The sequence below is a fragment of the Electrona antarctica genome (genome assembly GCF_951216825.1).
Source record: "Electrona antarctica genome assembly, chromosome: 10".
Taxonomy (NCBI): domain Eukaryota; kingdom Metazoa; phylum Chordata; class Actinopteri; order Myctophiformes; family Myctophidae; genus Electrona; species Electrona antarctica.
The window spans coordinates 13,668,742-13,687,597 of NC_136791.1; the positions used below are offsets into that span (position 1 = coordinate 13,668,742).

Consider the following 18,856-nt stretch of genomic DNA (forward strand, 5'->3'; position numbering starts at 1 on the left):
CAAGCAAAACTATACATGAACTTTGTAGATTCAAAAAGGCTTTCAACTCTGTCCATCACAAAAGCCTGTGGATAATTATGAAGAAGTACGGAATCCCAGAGAAGATTGTTAGAATGTTTAGAACTAATCAAGGACCTAAGAGCATCCCTCATCAGTCTGAAATTAAGGAAACTCAATTTGCCACAGCACGGAAGATCGCTGATCAAGGCACAGGGGTGATACTAACACCTCAACCGACAGCACCAGTGGTGAGAATCACTCTATCAATGGAAGCAAGATGGAGGAAAGACTGGGAAAGCAAGCAAAGGCAGGGAGAGCCAGCCGGATCACATGAAGTGAAGAAGATTCAACTCTTGGAGAGTGTGGATGACAAGATCTCAAAAGACCTTAGACATTCAACATAGCGGTACACCACTGCCAAGGACATGTTCAGAGTCTTGGAGAACAGATATGCCATAAGTCAACCATCACTGTAGAAATCCTTGAAGAGCTGGAAAAGATGCCACATGTGAAGGTGAACCAGCCAAGACAGGCCATTAACCTCATAATAAATACTAGAGAAACCAGAAATCCAAACCAGTATGAGAGAAAGTTTGCCTCAACAAGAACCACAAAGAGACCAGACCTCGATGAGGTTGTGTGGGTCTGCGGTGAGTGGGCACAACAACCAAATCTTCTTCTGCAAAAAGTTCAAGGACTCAAGCTACCGGAGAAGAAACATGTGTTGGAAAAAGATGGGAGCATGCACAAAATATCTAGGATGCCATGATGAAGATGGATTACTGCAGAGACACTTTCCTATGCACAAATACAGACTGTAAGAAGGGAGGCGGTGCTCCAGAACATTATTTCCAGTAGAACTTAACACCCACACAGCAGTCAGTTTTTTTACTATACATACAGTAATCTGACATAGTGGATTACTGGATAAAGTATCAGAAACAGGTGATGTTATGAAATACGAGTCAAACAGGAGGCTGGCCAGACGGAGTAGAGAAGTGACAAAACAAATCACAGAAAGCAGCGAATCAGGCTGGAAACCATGCTACTCGTAAGGGTCAATTTGGTTCCTTTTTTACACTCCGTTACAGTAAATTAACACTGATGACTTTATTGTGCGCACACAAGAGTGAATTAGAGTAGAACCCATCTGTGCAAACCAAGCGTCCACATACACAATGATTAATGAGTTAGTTATGAGTTATTTTGCGTTATTCTGAGCTTGTAGATCTGCAATTTTCAGAGCGCAGCACTCTAGCACAAGCAAACAACTGGATCTCTTCTCCACTAGTCCCTCCCTAACATTTTAGTCTAGTTTTTATTTGTTGACGAAATTGTCAATACATGATATGCAGTAATTGTGAATACATAATATGCAGTCATAGTTTTAGTCATCCTATCGTAGTTTTTATTTCGTTTTATGATGTTTTGTCAGCATAGAAAAAGGCAGTCCATGGACATTTTTCGTCATAGTTTTAGTTGACGAAACTAACACTGATGTTTTTGACATGGGCGTTTTAAATGGTGGAAAGTAAGTAAGTACATTTACTTTAAGTACTGTATACTTAAGAAAGATTTTGAGGTACTTTTATTTTACTGGAGTTTTTCTTTTTCTTTTTTGACAGGGACAATGGGCCTCATGCGCCAACCGCTCTTAAGAAGTTCTTAAGAGGAAATGTGTTCTTAGACCCACTTAGGAAGTTTTTAAGAAGGTTTTGGGATCCCTCAATCTTTTCTTAGCTGTGATTTGTTCGTAGGTAAGAACAGAATCTACGCACACTGTGGAGCACTCTTATGGTGCCTTTTTCGTTCTTAAGTGCAATCTGAAAACATAAAGGAAAAACAGCGCCATCTGCATGATGCTCAAAGTTTGGTCTGAGGACCTCAAGGGGTCCTTGAGGAAGTTCCAGGCGGTCCACAGCAAAATATGGAACATTTTACCACTTTAATCCCATTTTATACTTTGAAAATAGCCAATCCACAAGCTCACAAACGCGTCCCATTACTGCCCATTTTGAGCTTGTAGATCAGCTACATTTTGATAAATCTTCAAAACATTTCCCTAGCAGAAAATATTTTCATATGGGGGTCTGCAGAATGCATGTCAATTTGGGGGTCCTTGACATGAAAATGTTTGAGAACCACTGGTTTAGAGTTCACAACCCAACCCAAACAAACGCACCATACCCACCACATAACCCCCACCCCATGCACCCGCCATCATCCCCCCCAAGTTGACTATTGTGAAATAAATAAATAATAAAATACATTCATGAATATTGAAAATATTGAAATATTGAACATTTCTGTTCACTTCAGTACCTCCACAGTATTATTGATTTTTAATGTTTGGAGTCTGGTGTTCCACCATATTTAGACTTTATTTTAGGTATTCTTGACTTCACTCAACTTTATTTCTATGTGTGAGGTCCTGTGATTTCTGTGTGCTGCAATCACACACAGGTGTGACTGCAGGCAAGGCCATGAGTCACGCAAAACCACACCCACCTGGGTGAACACAGGTAGGAAAGTGAATTCCCAATGCCTTATATGGGATTGGTGGGGCGGTTCCCTATGGTAATTATGATGCTAATTAGGATATGTGGGGCGTCTACCTATGATCATTTGAATGAACTGGCACACCCCTTCAAGTTACGAGGATTTGGATTCATCATCATAAGAACATGCTTACGAACAATTCTGCCTACTTAAGAACGTTTCATGAATCTGACTGGACTTCTCTTAGGAATTCACTTAGGAAGAAATGTAAGAGGAAAAGTTAGGAACTTATTGGCGCATGAGGCCCATTGGGCCTCATGCGCCAATAAGTTCCTAACTTTTCTTTTCCAAATCCTCGTAACTTGAAGGGGTGTGCCAGTTCATTCAAATGATCATAGGTAGACGCCCCACATATCCTAATTAGCATCCTAATTACCATAGGGAACCGCCCCACCAATCCCATATAAGGCATTGGGAATTCACTTTCCTACCTGTGTTCACCCAGGTGGGTGTAGCTTTGCATGACTCCATGGCCTTGCCTGCAGTCACACCTGTGTGTGATTGCAGCTCACAGGACCTCACACATAGAAATAAAGTTGAGTGAAGTCAAGAATACCTAAACTAAAGTCTAAATATGGTGGAACACCAGACTCCAGGGGGGGTTATGTGGTGGGTATGGTGCGTTTGTTTGGGTTGGGTTGTGAACTCTAAACCAGTGGTTCTCAAACATTTTCATGTCAAGGACCCCCAAATGGACATGCATTCTGCAGACCCCCATATGAAAATATTTTCTGCTAGGGTAATGTTTGGAAGATTTATCAAAATGTTTGGAAAATAGCCGATCTACAAGCTCAAAATGGGCAGTAATGGGACGCGTTTGTGAGCTTGTATATTGGCTATTTTCAAAGTATAAAATGGGATTAAAGTGGTAAAATATTCCATATTTTGCTGTGGACTGCCTGGAACTTCCTCAAGGACCCCTTGAGGTCCTCAGACCAAACTTTGAGCATCATGCAGATGGCGCTGTTTTCCCTCTATGTTTTCAGATTGCACTTAAGAACGAAAAAGGCACCCTAAGAGTGCTCCACAGTGTGCGTAGATTCTGTTCTTACCTACGAACAAATCACAGCTAAGAAAAGATTGAGGGATCCCAAAACCTTCTTAAAAACTTCCTAAGTGGGTCTAAGAACAAATTTCCTCTTAAGAACTTCTTAAGAACGGTTGGCGCATGAGGCCCATTGCTCATTAATCAACATTTCAGTTTTCACTTCCATGTAAATGTGCCAGAGTTAGCCATAAGCTTTTTCAAATCGTCTGTACTTTTACTTCTACTACACTACTGTACATCTCAGAGGCAAATATTGTACTTTCACTCCACTACAATTATTTGAAAACGTTAGTTAATAGTTATTTGTAGATTTTGATCATTATTACAAAACATACAGTAACCACTTCAGCCCTACATCCTACATTTCGGCCATTTGAAAATAGCGTTGCAACATATTGTGAGCTTGTACATCTGCTTTTTTTTAAATATTTGTATACATTTGAAAACTTGAATTGGTACTTTTGGTACTTTAAGTACATTTTGATACCAATGCTTTTGTACTTTTACTCAAGTACATTTTTACATTTAGCGGAGTATTTCTATAATTTGCAGTATTCATACTTTTACTTAAGTAAAACATACGACTATACTTATTCCACCACTGGCCAGAACAGCAGTTCACCTTTGTGTTCACACCACTCAGCAGCATGGAGGGCTCTCTATGGATGTGTTGTTGTGGTCATTTTGCTTTGGGAGGTGTCTCCTTAAGCCACGGACCATTGAATTACTTACCTTATATCCACCAATTACAGTCAAGCACAATCCCTCATTGAGGCAGTTGATATTGAGCAGCCCGCAGTAGTCAATTATTTCTTCACAGTTCTTCCCGGAAAACCCTGTAAGACAACTGTGCAGGAAGGGGTTAATGTCATCCAGATCAATTTGCCTGCACTAACAAGCCGCACTGTTGTTGGACAACACGGATACAGCAGGGCTATAATTTAGGGGGTGAAGAATTACTCTGTGTGATGCACATCCAGAGCAAATCATATTCTGCAAATACATTCGTTTGTAGCAATGCTGTATGTGTGTAACTTTGGCCAAGCATTATGGTCAGCAACAACAATGGATAATTCACAAAAAGAAAAAAAAAATATTTTTCAGAAGAATATGTAATAAGAATATATGTGAGTGTCTCAACTCAGACATTTTGATCAAAGATTCCCTGATTCAGCTCCAAAAAGAAGTTTAAACAAATGCTGTTGCTCAATTATTTTTAATAATTGATGTTTGCCACAGTTTACCATGCTACAGAACGTAATGATATGCCGGGATTATGCATGGAACGATATATCGTAAATCGATTGAAATCAATTCAAACTGGTGGCAATTTAAATCACAATTTGAATCTTAATGCAAACAGCAGAAGGCACGTTAAAAAAGAGAAGGCAATACAGGATCATTGTAAGAGAATTGATACAAAAGGAGTTCTTTGTTTCTGTGTTCTTTTCTTTGTGTTCTTTTCTTTGTTTTGCTAGAAAAAGTATGTATTATGTATTATGTTATACGTATACATCATTGTTGTTTCCCTCTCCTGTAATATCTGTGCTAACCTGGGGTTCTTTTAATAAAATTAAAATAAAAAGTTGGTCACAAAAAAACAACAAGTTTTCTGTCATTTGCTACTGTATTGAAAAGAGGATACAAGAAGAAAATTAAAAGAAAGGAAATACTGCATTTGTGTAAGAGAAATAATAATGAAAATAATACAAATCTGTTATTTGTCTGGAAAATAATTGTGTTTAAAAGAAATTGTATTGTGAACCCACTATTGAATGGTTACATGGCAATAGTACATGCCTAGGGGACATGCATAAAAAGACTGATAGAAAACTGTTGAAACAGTTGGCGGATCATAGCATTCAGCCATCGATATGGTACTTCTCAAAATGAAAACAAGCTCATCTCATTCTCAAACTGATCTCATTAAAGGCACCGGGGGAAAAAAAACACACACAAATTATCATAAACGCCTCCAGGTGGGAGATGTCTCTCAAGGCAGCCCAAACACATTTTGAAAAAAGGAGTGGGAGTGGGGGTGGGGGGCGCGAGGATGGCCTCTATTAGATCGCTCCGTGTTTTTCACCTGCAAGCATAATCATTTCCCTTGGATACACAGCTGGCATTGTTGAGACACGGTGATGGGCTGCACAGGCTCTGCTGTCTGCTGCATGCCGGATCCACACTGCCGTCTGCACACACACACTACAGGGGGGGGGGGGGGGGGGGGAGAGAGAGAGAGAGAGAGACAGAGAGAGAGAGCGAGACAGAGACAGAGACAGAGACAGAGAGAGAGCGAGAGAGAGAGAGACAGAGACACAGAGAGAGAGACACAGAGAGAGAGAGACACACACAGAGAGAGAGAGACAGACAGAGGGACAGAGAGAGAGACAGAGAGAGACAGAGAGAGACAGACAGAGAGACAGACAGAGACAGAGAGACAGAGAGAGAGAGAGAGAGAGAGAGACAGAGAGACAGAGAGACAGAGAGAGAGAGAGAGACAGAGAGACAGAGAGACAGAGAGAGAGAGAGAGAGAGAGAGAGAGAGACAGACAGACGGACAAAACAAACCAGGTCACCTGTCCGCTTGAGAAAACAAGGTTAGATGACACACAAAGCCATGCATGTGATTTCACCACAGCTATGTTCAGCCTGGCACCCCAAATCCGACCATCAGATTTTTGATTTCTAAATTATTTGAAATGTGATTCAAATCAGATTTCTAAATTCTTTGATTTGAAGACATGGACTTGGACACTGGACTGCAAGTTAAGCATTTACTCACACTAAAGTCATTACAAGAGCAAATACTAGTGTGGACAGTGACAGTCCCTAAAATCTAATTTGAGAAACAAATCAGATTTCCCTGCTGTCTGAACAAAGACAACTCTAATAACACAATCAATAAAAGGCATTGGTACACACAAAATATAACTCATGTAGAGTGATTGAATTGACAGGAAAATTACAATAAAACACATACTGTAACAGGCCCCATTTGTTCACTCTCACTAATGAGAGGATAATGATAAATACTGTGGTTTCTAGAGATTCCATGACTTGGGATAAATAATATAATTTTCATGAGTCAGTTTCGACAAAGGAAAATCAATGTCAAAGATGTGACGCCATGTCCCTTTTTAGCCTGGTCTCGCACAAACAAGATTGTATAACTGGAAATGTTACCTTGAAAAATGTGCAGGGTTTTATAGAGCCTGTGTGGCAAATTTGCCTAATGAAGGAAATTAAGACGAGAAGACAATTAAGCCACATTTATATTTTCTCTCAGGTATCCCTGGCCTAGCATATAACCCTGCTTTATGAAATGTATTATAAGACTCACTGCTTTTTATGAGAAAGGTGAAAATTGAGGCAGGCCTTTTCACAGGAGACATTTCTACCTGGTATTAAAAAATGCACTGGGTCATTTCATCAGAAAGCTTGTATAATAAGTACACTATAAAATGCACCCAAGAGGTATCGGGACATCATAATATTAGCTAATCAGATAGCCGGATTACCCCCCTTTTTTGAATGTCATTACCCCTAATGGCTTTGAAAATGAAAAGATTTTTCTGTATTTTTTAACTGAGCTCGGTATCGATATTGGCTGATTTGGCCCTGCACTTATCGGATCTCAGCCCAAATTTCAATATTGTGCATTTCACATTTGAATACATTTACTAAGGACCTTCTCGGAGGTAAAAAAGTAAATAAATAAATACTGAAGTGCCAAGCGAGTGCTCACATGTTCCCCTGCAGAGCAAATGGGTTCCTCCTGGCATTCATATGACATGCAATTGATGTCAAATCCAGAGTCACATGTGGGGCCCCAGTATCCCTCTGGACAGCGACAAACAAAGCCACTGGTCATCTCCTCACACGTCCCACCATTCCTACATGGACTCGAAGCACAATGCACTGCCTTCTTCTCACAATGTGAACCTATAGGCGGAAAAAAAGAGATAGAGATAGAGATAGATGAGTACAGCAGCTTCCAGCTAACTAACCACCAGTGGTGGAAAGTAACTATTTTTGTAGGGATGGGACTCGATTAAACTTGTACTGGTTCCATTTGTAGGCCCTACACTCAACTGTCATTGTGTGTAATTACATATACTGTACCTGGGTTCTCTTTAGTGGAACAATTACCCAATTGTTTTACTTTGTAGGTGAAGTTGAAACCATAACCTAAAAATCACACCCGTGTGAACTGAGTGGTGTAAGGTCTTATATAGCCTGATCAGCTGTGGTCTGACGTAATGTCTGACGTAATGAAATCACACCTGGGTGAACTGGGTGCTCATTTTTTGGTACGAACAGACAGACAAACACGTAAACTAACAAAGCCAGTCGTAGGAGTGGTTTACACCACTCAAAAACTAGTCACAAAAAGCCAACAAAGTCCGCCCCCTGCTATATAGGCTTGCACTGCAACAGTTTGTATGTGACGTCAGACCTCAGCTCCTCGTCAGCCTAGATAAGGTGTGAATTGCCGTTAGAATTTCACTTCATCTCATTGAAGTGTGCAGATTTTCTACTTAAAGATTTGCCTAGTAGAGACACAATAGAGACAGAGAAGGACAGACATAGAAGAGGGATAGAGTAATTTAAGTGTCCATTCACACACACCGATGCCAGAGGAAACCATGCAAGGCACCAACCTGCACATCGGGAGCAATTAGGGTTCAGAGTCTCAAGGACACTTTGACACCAACTCTGGGGGAGCCCGGGTTTGAACCAGGAACTCTGCGGTTCCCATCCGGTCCCTCTACCCCTGAGCCACTGCCGCCCCGCTCCCAAATAAAGGACATATCTACCCAACCCCCACAGAGGAACCTGAAACTCTCCTCCCATCACAGTCCATTTATTGTATAGCATCAGATTTGATGATGGAACGGAGGAGTGAGTCCCAACATGTCCAGACTCAGGTCTCCTGTTCTGACAGTCCATATGCCTGTGCCTCCACCTTCCTCCGTCAACGCATGAAGAGGAGCCACAAGGACCTCTACTGCCAAACACTGAGCAACGAACAGATGCCCTCGGCAGCCTGTCAGCCAATCAACAGCCCCATAGCCAGCCAGAGACAAGGAGACACGGATGGACCGAAACATGACAGTCGTCAACAGTTTACCAAGAATGTAGCTCAGGCGGGAGACGTAAAGACACGTCGGATTAGTTACATAGGAAAGAAACTCCACATCTGCAAACAGTGTGACAAGAGTTTCAGTCGGTTAGGTCATCTGCAGTCTCACCTGCGTATCCACACTGGAGAAAAACCATACCGCTGCAAACAGTGTGACAAGAGTTTCAGTCAGTTAGGTCATCTGCAGTCTCACCTGCATATCCACACTGGAGAAAAACCATACCGCTGCAAACATTGTGACAAGAGTTTCAGTCAGTTAGGTCATCTGCAGTCTCACCTGCGTATCCACACTGGAGAAAAACCATACCGCTGCAAACAGTGTGACAAGAGTTTCAACGATTTAGGTGCTCTAAAGAAACACCAGCGTATTCATACTGGAGAAAAACCATACCGCTGCAAACAGTGTGACAAGAGTTTCAACGATTTAGGTAATCTAAAGAAACACCAGCGTATTCATACTGGAGAAAAACCATACTGCTGCAAACAGTGTGACAAGCGTTTCAGTCAGTTAGATCATCTGCAGTCTCACCTGCGTATCCACACTGGAGAAAAACCATACCGCTGCAAACAGTGTGACAAGAGTTTCAGTCAGTTAGGTCATCTGCAGTCTCACCTGCATATCCACACTGGAGAAAAACTATACCACTGCAAACAGTGTGACAAGAGTTTCAGTCGGTTAGATCATCTGCAGTCTCACCTGCATATCCACACTGGAGAAAAAACATACCACTGCAAACAGTGTGACAAGAGTTTCAACGATTTAGGTAGTCTAAAGAAACACCTGCGTATCCATACTGGAGAAAAACCATACCGCTGCAAACAGTGTGACAAGAGTTTCAACGATTTAGGTGCTCTAAAGAAACACCAGCGTATTCATACTGGAGAAAAACCATACCACTGTAAACAATGTGACAAGGGTTTCAGTTTGTTAGCTTATCTAAGGATTCACCTCCGTATTCACATGGAGAAAAACCATACCGCTGCAAACAGAGTTTCAGTCAGTTAGGTACTCAGTGTACATGGAGAATAGCAGACAATTGCACGAGTCCCTCCGATCCGAGTCCGAGTCGAGTAGCAAGTCATTTGGTCCAAGTCTCAAGCAAGTCTCAAGTTTTTCTGTTGTGGGCAAGTCAAGTCAAGTCGAGTCACAAGATTATGTCAAGTCGGGTCGAGTCACAAGGTTGTCGAGTCAAGTCGGGTCGAGTCACAAGATTATGTCAAGTCGGGTCGAGTCACAAGGTTGTCGAGTCAAGTCGGGTCGAGTCACAAGGTTATGTCAAGTCAAGTCGGGTCGAGTCACAAGGTTATGTCAAGTCAAGTCGGGTCGAGTCACAAGGTTATGTCAAGTCAAGTCGGGTCGAGTCACAAGGTTGTCGAGTCAAGTCTGGTCGAGTCACAAGGTTCACGCAGTTTATCAATTTGACCCAACATGAAACCTGCATTTATAACAGTGAATGGCCGGACAGGCCGGTTACTTAAGTTGTCCGAGTCAGCTTGTCTCAAGTCGAGTCGAGTCTGGAGTCATTGTCTTCCAAGTCAAGTCGAGTCTCAAGTTTTTACCCTTAAGTCCAAGTCAAGTTGCAAGTCGTCAAATCAATGACTCGAGTCGGACTCGAGTCGAGTCATCGAGTCTCGAGTCCAATACTCTGGAGAATAGTTTCACTGAATTAGGTACTCCAGTAAGGCCTGTACCCTAGCCCTTTTTTTAGGACTCGAACTTCGGCAGGAATTTTCGAGCGAACATCCGAACCATTCATTTTTAATTAATTAAAAAAATCACACCCGTGTGAACTGAGTGGTGTAAGGTCTTATATAGACTGATCAGCTGTGGTCAACGTAATGTCTGACGTAATGAAATCACACCCGTGTGAACTGGGTGACCATAGCAACCAGTCTCATTTTTTGGTACGAACAGACAGACAGACAAACTAACAAAGCCAGTTGTAGGAGTGGTTTACACCACTCAAAAACCTTTGCGGAGGTAGTTTAGAGGTAGTTTAGAGACCAGGATTACTGCATGTTTTTTGAGAGGGTACCTACCCTAGGCCTAGGGGACACGGGGAGAACATGCAAGGGCACTGATGACGCGGAGGAGAGAACACGCCCCCAGCACCCACAGCGGGAATCGAACCCAGAACCTTCTAGCTGTAAGGCGACAGCACTACCGACTGGGCCACCCTGACATTTTTTGAGTGGTGTAAACCACTCCTACAACTGGCTTTTGTGTGCATAAAAAAATGACCATGGTTGCTATGTTCAAAATAATTTCTGACGTAATTAAATCACACCCGGGTGAACTGGATGACCGTAGCAACCGTGGTCATTTTCTCTGCACAAAAAAAGCCAGTTGTGAAATCACATCCAGGTGTGATTTCATTACGTCAGACATTACGTCAGACCACGGTTGATCATGCTATATAAAACCTTACACCACTCAGTTCACACGGGTGTGATTTTTAATAGTTCAAATAGCCAATATACAAGCTCACAACATGTCGATGTAGATCGGCTAGTTGAACCATTTGTTTGTTCAAAACGGGCCAATCCTGCAAACTTTGAAAGCCAATCGACCGGGTTAAAGGTGCCGGAGATTAGCCGGTAACAGACGGGCGGGCGGTGCAAAACATACTCTCTCCCCATGCCTTCGGCCTGGTGGAGACAAAAAGTAAAGAAGTTTAGGGATAAGGGGTAAGGCACTGACGAAAATAGGGCGGCAAATCTCTTTGCCGATAATAGATCGGCAATTCTCGGTGAACGTTATCCCCAAAATGGGGATGGACTTTATTTCTATTTGTTAAAAATGATTTGTTTATTTGTTATGTATGAAACACAATGTCACATCGCCTGCCAAATGGAGCTTTCATAATTTGTTGACTTTGATTATTTTACATAATAGGGTTTTAATGTTTACATCAACTAGATTTAAAACACAACAAAACAGTGTTTACATTCCTCCACACTGTGCTGCAACGTTAGACAACTTGTAGAAAAAGTAATATTGAAACATGAGCATGAACTAGCATGGGAGAAATATGATTTCACTTTATGACAGGAAGGAAATTACTGATATAACTTGAAGTAAATAGGGGAAGAAATGATTGATATATTTAATCAATGTCGTCAGCACACCATAATACATGACAGGGGAATATGGCTATGCAGCGAAATATTGTGATGTCTGGATGCCTGGTACAAGCACTTTTTTGGGCCCTTTGTATGGCGCACGCACGCACGCACGCACGCACGCACGCACACACTTGTGCAGTACAACTGACTAGCCAGCAATGCTACTAGTCCGTTTATACCTTTTTAGCATAACGGCATCAATTACTTGTGTGTTATTGAACAGGAACATGTGATGTGCATCATGTACAATATCAGCCGCATAATACAGAATACTTGAAAAATATAGGGAAAGCTGGTTTAGCAACCATCTAACAGTGTGTGGGTTGAATGGGGGCTCGATATGTGAGCAGGGTATGACTAAGGTTTTATACTCTGTTGGATTGTCTTTATTAAAAAAAAGAATCCCAGCACAAAGCCCCAGGTGAAAACATACTATATTAGGTCATGGTAATAATACAATAAAGTTAACACTGTACCAACAGTTAAGAACAGTAATTGGCCACTGTCGACTAATATAGTGGCCTTCATTAAAACTCATTTGAGGCCACCATGGCACCAGTGCCAACAGAATGCACAAAAAAGGGTGCAAAGGAAGTACTAATCGGTCATTTCTAATCGGTCACTAATCGGTCATTTCCAGGGCAGGCGCTATAGTCTCTATTCTAGCGCAGCTGAGATCACACGCGAAATGCATGTGAATGGAGTTTTTTTTGCCTATAGCGACTAACTCTTAATAGAATCAATAAAAGACGAGAATTCACGTCTTGGCACAGGCGGGTTTAAGCTCTATATACGAGAATTCTCAAACCTGGCATAGATTGTGTTAAATACTAATTCAGCTATGGGCTAACAAACAAAACAAATCCAAACTAGAAAAAGTGCCCTTCTGGGCACAGGTCTCCACCAGGAGTGTGTGATGTTTGGAAAAATGTTTAGGAGTAATATAAACATGTTTTGTTTGTTTGTTTGTTTCTTGCAACAATTTTCTTCATTTTGTTGAGGAAATGCAGAGCCAGATCACTCATAGCATCTCTGAGGATAGAATTCTGGATGAGCAGGACATGTGCAGCATTTTGTACAAAACGGGCTACTCCTGAAAACTTTGGAAGGCAATCTTAGATAATCAGTGTAGAATCTGAGAAATCCAACAGGCTCGTCTTGATCTCATGACTACAGAGATCATGTGTACCGATTTGCGTGAGATTTGGATGAAATCTGTGCGACTAACAAACAATGTGTTTTGCAGAAATCGGCCTCATGGTGGCGCTATAACCGGCAGATGTGGAGGGATGCAGGGAAAATGTGTTTCCATGGCCTCTAGGGAGTGCGCATACATAAGTTGTATACAGATCGATGCAGTTATAGGTAAAAACAGGAATTGGCCTGTTATAGCGCCACCGTGAGGCTGATTTGGGGAATAAAATAGTGGCATGTCATCCTCGGTCTAGTGGAAATGTGTGTGTATAATTTCATGGAAATTGGACACTGTTTGTGATTTGTGGCATTTTGTTCGAAACGGACCAATCATGTGAGCTTTGGAAGCCAATCTTAGCCAATCAGGATGGAAGATGGGAAATGGTGCAGATCCGTGTTGATCACATGACTATGGAGATAGTGTATACCGAATTGTGTGATGTATGGATAAAATGTGTACGAGTTATCTACAGAAATGTGTTTTGCCTAAATCGGCCTCATGGTGGCGCTATAACAGGCCGTTGAGGAATATTTGGGGCAGAGGTTCGTTGTTGGCATCCAGGGAGTGTATGTGCACAGTTTGGCATGGATCGGGCCAACGGTGCCGGAGATTAGCTGATAACGGACGGACGGAAGGACGGACGGACGGACGGACACACGGACGGAGTGCAAAACATACTCTCTCCCCATGCCTTCGGCCTGGTGGAGACAATAAGAGCAAGTCTGATTTATGCATTTTTTTCTATACATTTTTATCCCACGATTTTGCAACCCATTCTTTTCACCCAGTGTCAATTATCTAATGTAATCCTGGGCACTACACTTCCTCTGCCAACCTGGGGGGGCAGCGAACTGACCTCATGCTTCATTCTATGCATGAGGAGTCCAAGCTGCTTCTTTTCACCTGACAGGGGAGAGTTTCCTCGGCCGGACGTAGCGTGTGGAAGGAGCACGTTATTCCGACCAGTTCCTTTCCCCTCCATCAGGCACCCCGGCTGGCCAGGGGGAGGTAGTTTAGAGACCAGGATTACTGCATGTTTTTTGTGAGGGTACCTACCCTAGGGTACACGGGGAGAACATGCAAACTCCACACAGAAAGGCCCTTTCGCCAACCCCGCCTCAGGTAGGGGCACTGATGACGCCTGCAGCGCCCACAGCGGGACTCGAACCCAGAACCTTCTAGCTGTGAGGCGACAGCACTACCGACTGTGCCACCGTGCCCCCTTCCCATTTATGCATTATTGTACGATGGTGGGTCGCGTGCGGAAACTAGAAGTCTATTGGTTATTTTTTAAGCTGCTATACACCATCATACGGTGGAGTATACATTAAGCATTAGGGAGTTTGGGAGAAAAGCCAACAATATAATGACACTTTCATCCGGGGCTGCAACAGTTTCATCACTTCTTCTCCCGACACGTCCACAGAACCAGAATCACTGCTCCGTACAGCTTGTCAAATAAAATCTGACAGGACCCACACAAGATGAACCTCATAAAGCATTTAAGCCATTAAGACCTACAAATGTCTTCTAAATCCTATAAGAGAAAAACTTATGTTTCAATGTCAGTGGTGCTCAAACCATTTTATGTCAAGGACTCCCATTATGTATTTGGCCACCGACCAGCATCCCAAAATATTTAGTTCCAAGGACCCCCTAGAAGCAAAAATGTTTGTTTATTTTTTTTTGTTTTAAAGATTTGCATTCACATAAAAAAATAGCAGCTCTACAAGCTCATAGCATGGCACAAAGTGCGGCTATTTTTGAATTGCCAAAGTTTAAAATAATGGTTCAAGTGGTTAAACGCTAAAGTGACACAGATGCTTTCCAGGTCTTAATTGGTTAAAACTAATGTCCTTTGAACATAACACTAACACTTCAAGTAGACAAGTGTGCAATTTTCCAATTATTAATGACCTGCCATGCGAGTGTCGGCTGGTAGTGCTTACTTGATGATGGGCACTACATTATTCAGTGCAATCTTTGATGGGCACACTACATTATTCAGTGCAATCATTGTGCAGAGTAAACAAGCACATAAGAGCTATATCAAATGGCCCATTATTACTGGAGGTTTGTGTGATAATTGCCCATGTTTGGCTAAAATACATGTATAAATGTTGCATGATTATTGTTATTTTTGACGGATTTGTTTCAAATGCTTCATAAAGGTCTGTGTGTTGTCCTCATTAAGTGGCATTCGACAGCTGAATGGAACAGTGATTCTGGGATGTGAAACTCAAAGCTGGTTTTTGCATAACCAATCACACATGCATGATCCTTCATGCCGATTGGTTATGCAACAAATATGTCATCAAACGAAAGGTAAAAGAGCCATAGGGGCGGGGGAGCCTTTACACATAATATATTCTTGCACATAAGTACATCTGCCCTGAATAAAGTATGAGCAATTAGATCATACACCATAATGATGTAATCAAAATGTCATGTTGGAGTTTCTCTCAAAAAAGTACACACACACACACACACACACACACACACACACACACACACACACACACACACACACACACACACACACACACACACACACACACACACACACACACACACACACACACACACACACACACACACACACACACACACACACACACACACACACACAGTTGTGTACACAGTATCCCTCGAACCCACTCACTCCTCCCAACCTGCCCTTGACATGGTAATGTCGGATGCCATTGTGACATTGTAACGCAAAGGATAAAATTAGACTGAATTCCGTGCTGGCTCAAGGTGAATAAGATTTGATGTTATATTCCCTAGTGGGGGTTTTCATTTTTGTGTTCTTCAGAAGGTGCTAACTCATTTATCTTTCCACTGACTCTTTCTTTGCATATTTTCCTTAATCCTCCTGCTGATACAAACGTCTCGGTCCCAGAGGCTCCCCGCAGCCTCTCTGTGGGCATCAATCTTACCGTGGATGCCTTCAGGGCTTGTGCCTTTTGCCTCATTTCCCACTAGAAATTGAGTTTTTCGTGATAACTTGTCCAATATAAAAATAAAAAAAACTCACCAACTCTACAAACTGGCTGTATAGAAGCGACGTCCGCCTCGCTTTTATTTCTAGACATGCACAGAACCACTGATGGTCCTTAATAGTAGCCCTTCCCTCCCCTCCCCCATCCCTTCAACGGCTTGATGAACCTACTGTACAGATTAATGAACATTATGGATTGGACTGACAAGTGCTGTTGCCTCTGGAATATCTATAGTGCATTAAGTGGGTAACTCCCTCTCACAGCGTATGGTTGGTGGTATTGGCATATTATGCACCGTATGCCACATAATAATAATTAACCATTTCTAATAAGAATGACGGACACTCCAAACCTGATTACTGTGATTATTCATGGCTACTGTGTGCCCGGCTGCGGCGTTATCTGTGGTAATTTAGTTGTTATTATCAAGAAGCAACATGTTAATTGGAGCTAGGATTGTGAAACATGTTTAAAGCTGCAATTCGTAGGTTTTGTGTCCTATCCGGAATTTGAACCCCGCAGCTCTAGCAGGAGTGAGTGTATATATATATATATATATATATATATATATATATATATATATATATATATATATATATATATATATATACACACACAGTATATATATATATATATATATATATATCAAAGCTGTTTTTTGCATAACCAATCACGCATGCATGATCCTTCATGGTGATTGGTTATGCAACAAATATGTCATCAAACAAAAGGTAAAAGAGCCATAGGGGCGGGGGAGCCTTTACAAATAATAATATATTCTTGCACATAAGTACATCTGCCCTGAATAAAGTATGAGCAATTAGATCATACACCATAATGATGTAATCAAAATGTCATGTTGGAGTTTCTCTCAAAAAAGTGTGCACGCACGCACGCACGCACGCACACACACACACATATTGTATATATATATATATATATATATATATATATATAATATTTTTCTCTTTTGCTTTTTTTACAGTTCTAACTCAAAGGAGTAGTTCACCAAAAAAAAAACGTATTTTACACAATTACACATCCTAAGCCGGCTCAGGAATGTGCGACAACAACAAAAACCTGGGGTGTGTAATTGATAGAAAATAAGTGGTGTTTTTTGGAGGGTGAACAACTCCTTTAATGATCTTTAGGCAGTACTACAGTACACATCAACCAATATCTGTCCCACCCGACACCAGTAAACACGCTTCTCAATGGAAGAGCAGGAAGACCAGATCCAACCACTTAACATACCATATACTGTAGATTGCTTAAAATAACGTTCAATTCATAAAAAAAGAGTCCCGGATTGCAGCTTTAAAGTATCCAAAAGCCGATATGACAATTAACTGGTCACATAAACAATTAGCGCCTTTACGCCAAATGGAAATGGCACCAATCAAGGACTGCTAATACCTTTTGTAACAGAATCCCCTGGAGGGAGGCGTGGCGCGGCGCGGTGTGGCCGCGGGGGGAGAGTCAAATCAAAAAGAAAATCTCATTTGAAATGTCCCAGGAGTTTGGCTCATTATTCTGTGCGCATAGACTTTGGCCTATGAGGGCAGAGCGGTGCCGGAGCAGCCACTAACATCCAGTTGATTAATGAGGCAACGGCAGCAGGGGGGGTGGGGGGGGGGTGGTACGGGGGCGGGCGAAGCACCGGGCGCCACGTACAACCTCCCAGGAAGCAGCGAGGAGGGGACAGTGGGTAGGGACGCCTGCATGACACTGCCAACCACACCAACCAAGCAGCTCTTTGCTTTTCACAATACAAAAAAAAAGAATCACACCTGTGTGAAGTGAGGGACGCTCTTATCATCATACGTCATCATGCATCATCTCATTCCGACCAATCACAATGTCCCCACCAAGCACAATCGTTATGGGATGCTCAAACAATATGAAACATGTCCCATCATCTCATTCCGGCCAATCAGAATTTGCATCCTCACCTTCGTCTTTAATGTTTGTGTTTACGCAATATTTGTGTTTACACAAACCCTCAAAGCTGGACATAGGAGGGGCTAGCGACCTTCAAAAATCACCCAGTGTAAAGTGAGCGGCACCTTGGAGTCAAGCACAGTTGCTGACTTAAGCACGGCGGGTTGTAATTAATAATTGTGTGTGTGTGTGTGTGTGTGTGTGTGTGTGTGTGTGTGTGTGTGTGTGTGTGTGTGTGTGTGTGTGTGTGTGTGTGTGTGTGTGTGTGTGTGTGTGTGTGTCTTGATGATTCATGACCATACAACATTTAATTATGTGAAAAACAAATACATTAATTATATGATATTATATGTTATAAATACCCTTTGTTTTGTTTTGCGGTTTTCAGAAAAAAAGTCAAATGTTTTATGGTCATGAATCACCAGGATCCTGTATGGCTTGATTCTAGGCTTAAAATAATATCTATGGGAAAAATATAGGGTCTGGAACGATGGAACTAGAAAATGGCCACCATTTTTTCAACCCTTTTCATATAAAAAGGTAAATTATTAATTTGGCTTTTGAGCCACGGATCACTATTTGATGAGATCTAGCTTCTTAGACCCAAAACGTAGAATGTTTTGTGATGGCTCGATGAAATGTTGTCCACAATTCCATACTGTATTGATGTGATTCTCTAAACGTGTAAACTTCTTGTAAATGCAGATGTTTAACAATATTGGTCCATTTGGTTATACCAACTCTCCATCATTTAGCTGAGGACCACCTGGAACCTCCATTAGGACCACTACAGGTTGAGAAACACTGATTTAACCCATTAAGACCTGAAGGAGATTCTA

General features: G+C 41.9%; 1 protein-coding gene across 6 annotated transcripts in view; it reads right to left on the reverse strand.

Moving 5' to 3' along the window:
• eys (eyes shut homolog) overlaps nt 1-18,856 on the reverse strand; it is a 580,966-nt gene that overhangs the window by 343,384 nt on the left and 218,726 nt on the right. For all 6 annotated transcript variants that reach the window (XM_079513211.1, XM_079513209.1, XM_079513213.1 and 3 more), the window contains 3 exons: nt 7,356-7,552; nt 5,694-5,812; nt 4,340-4,454 (listed from right to left, as the gene is read on the reverse strand). In XM_079513211.1, the coding sequence (XP_079369337.1) occupies nt 4,340-4,454; nt 5,694-5,812; nt 7,356-7,552 (431 nt within the window). The remainder of the gene's footprint in view (nt 1-4,339; nt 4,455-5,693; nt 5,813-7,355; nt 7,553-18,856) is intronic.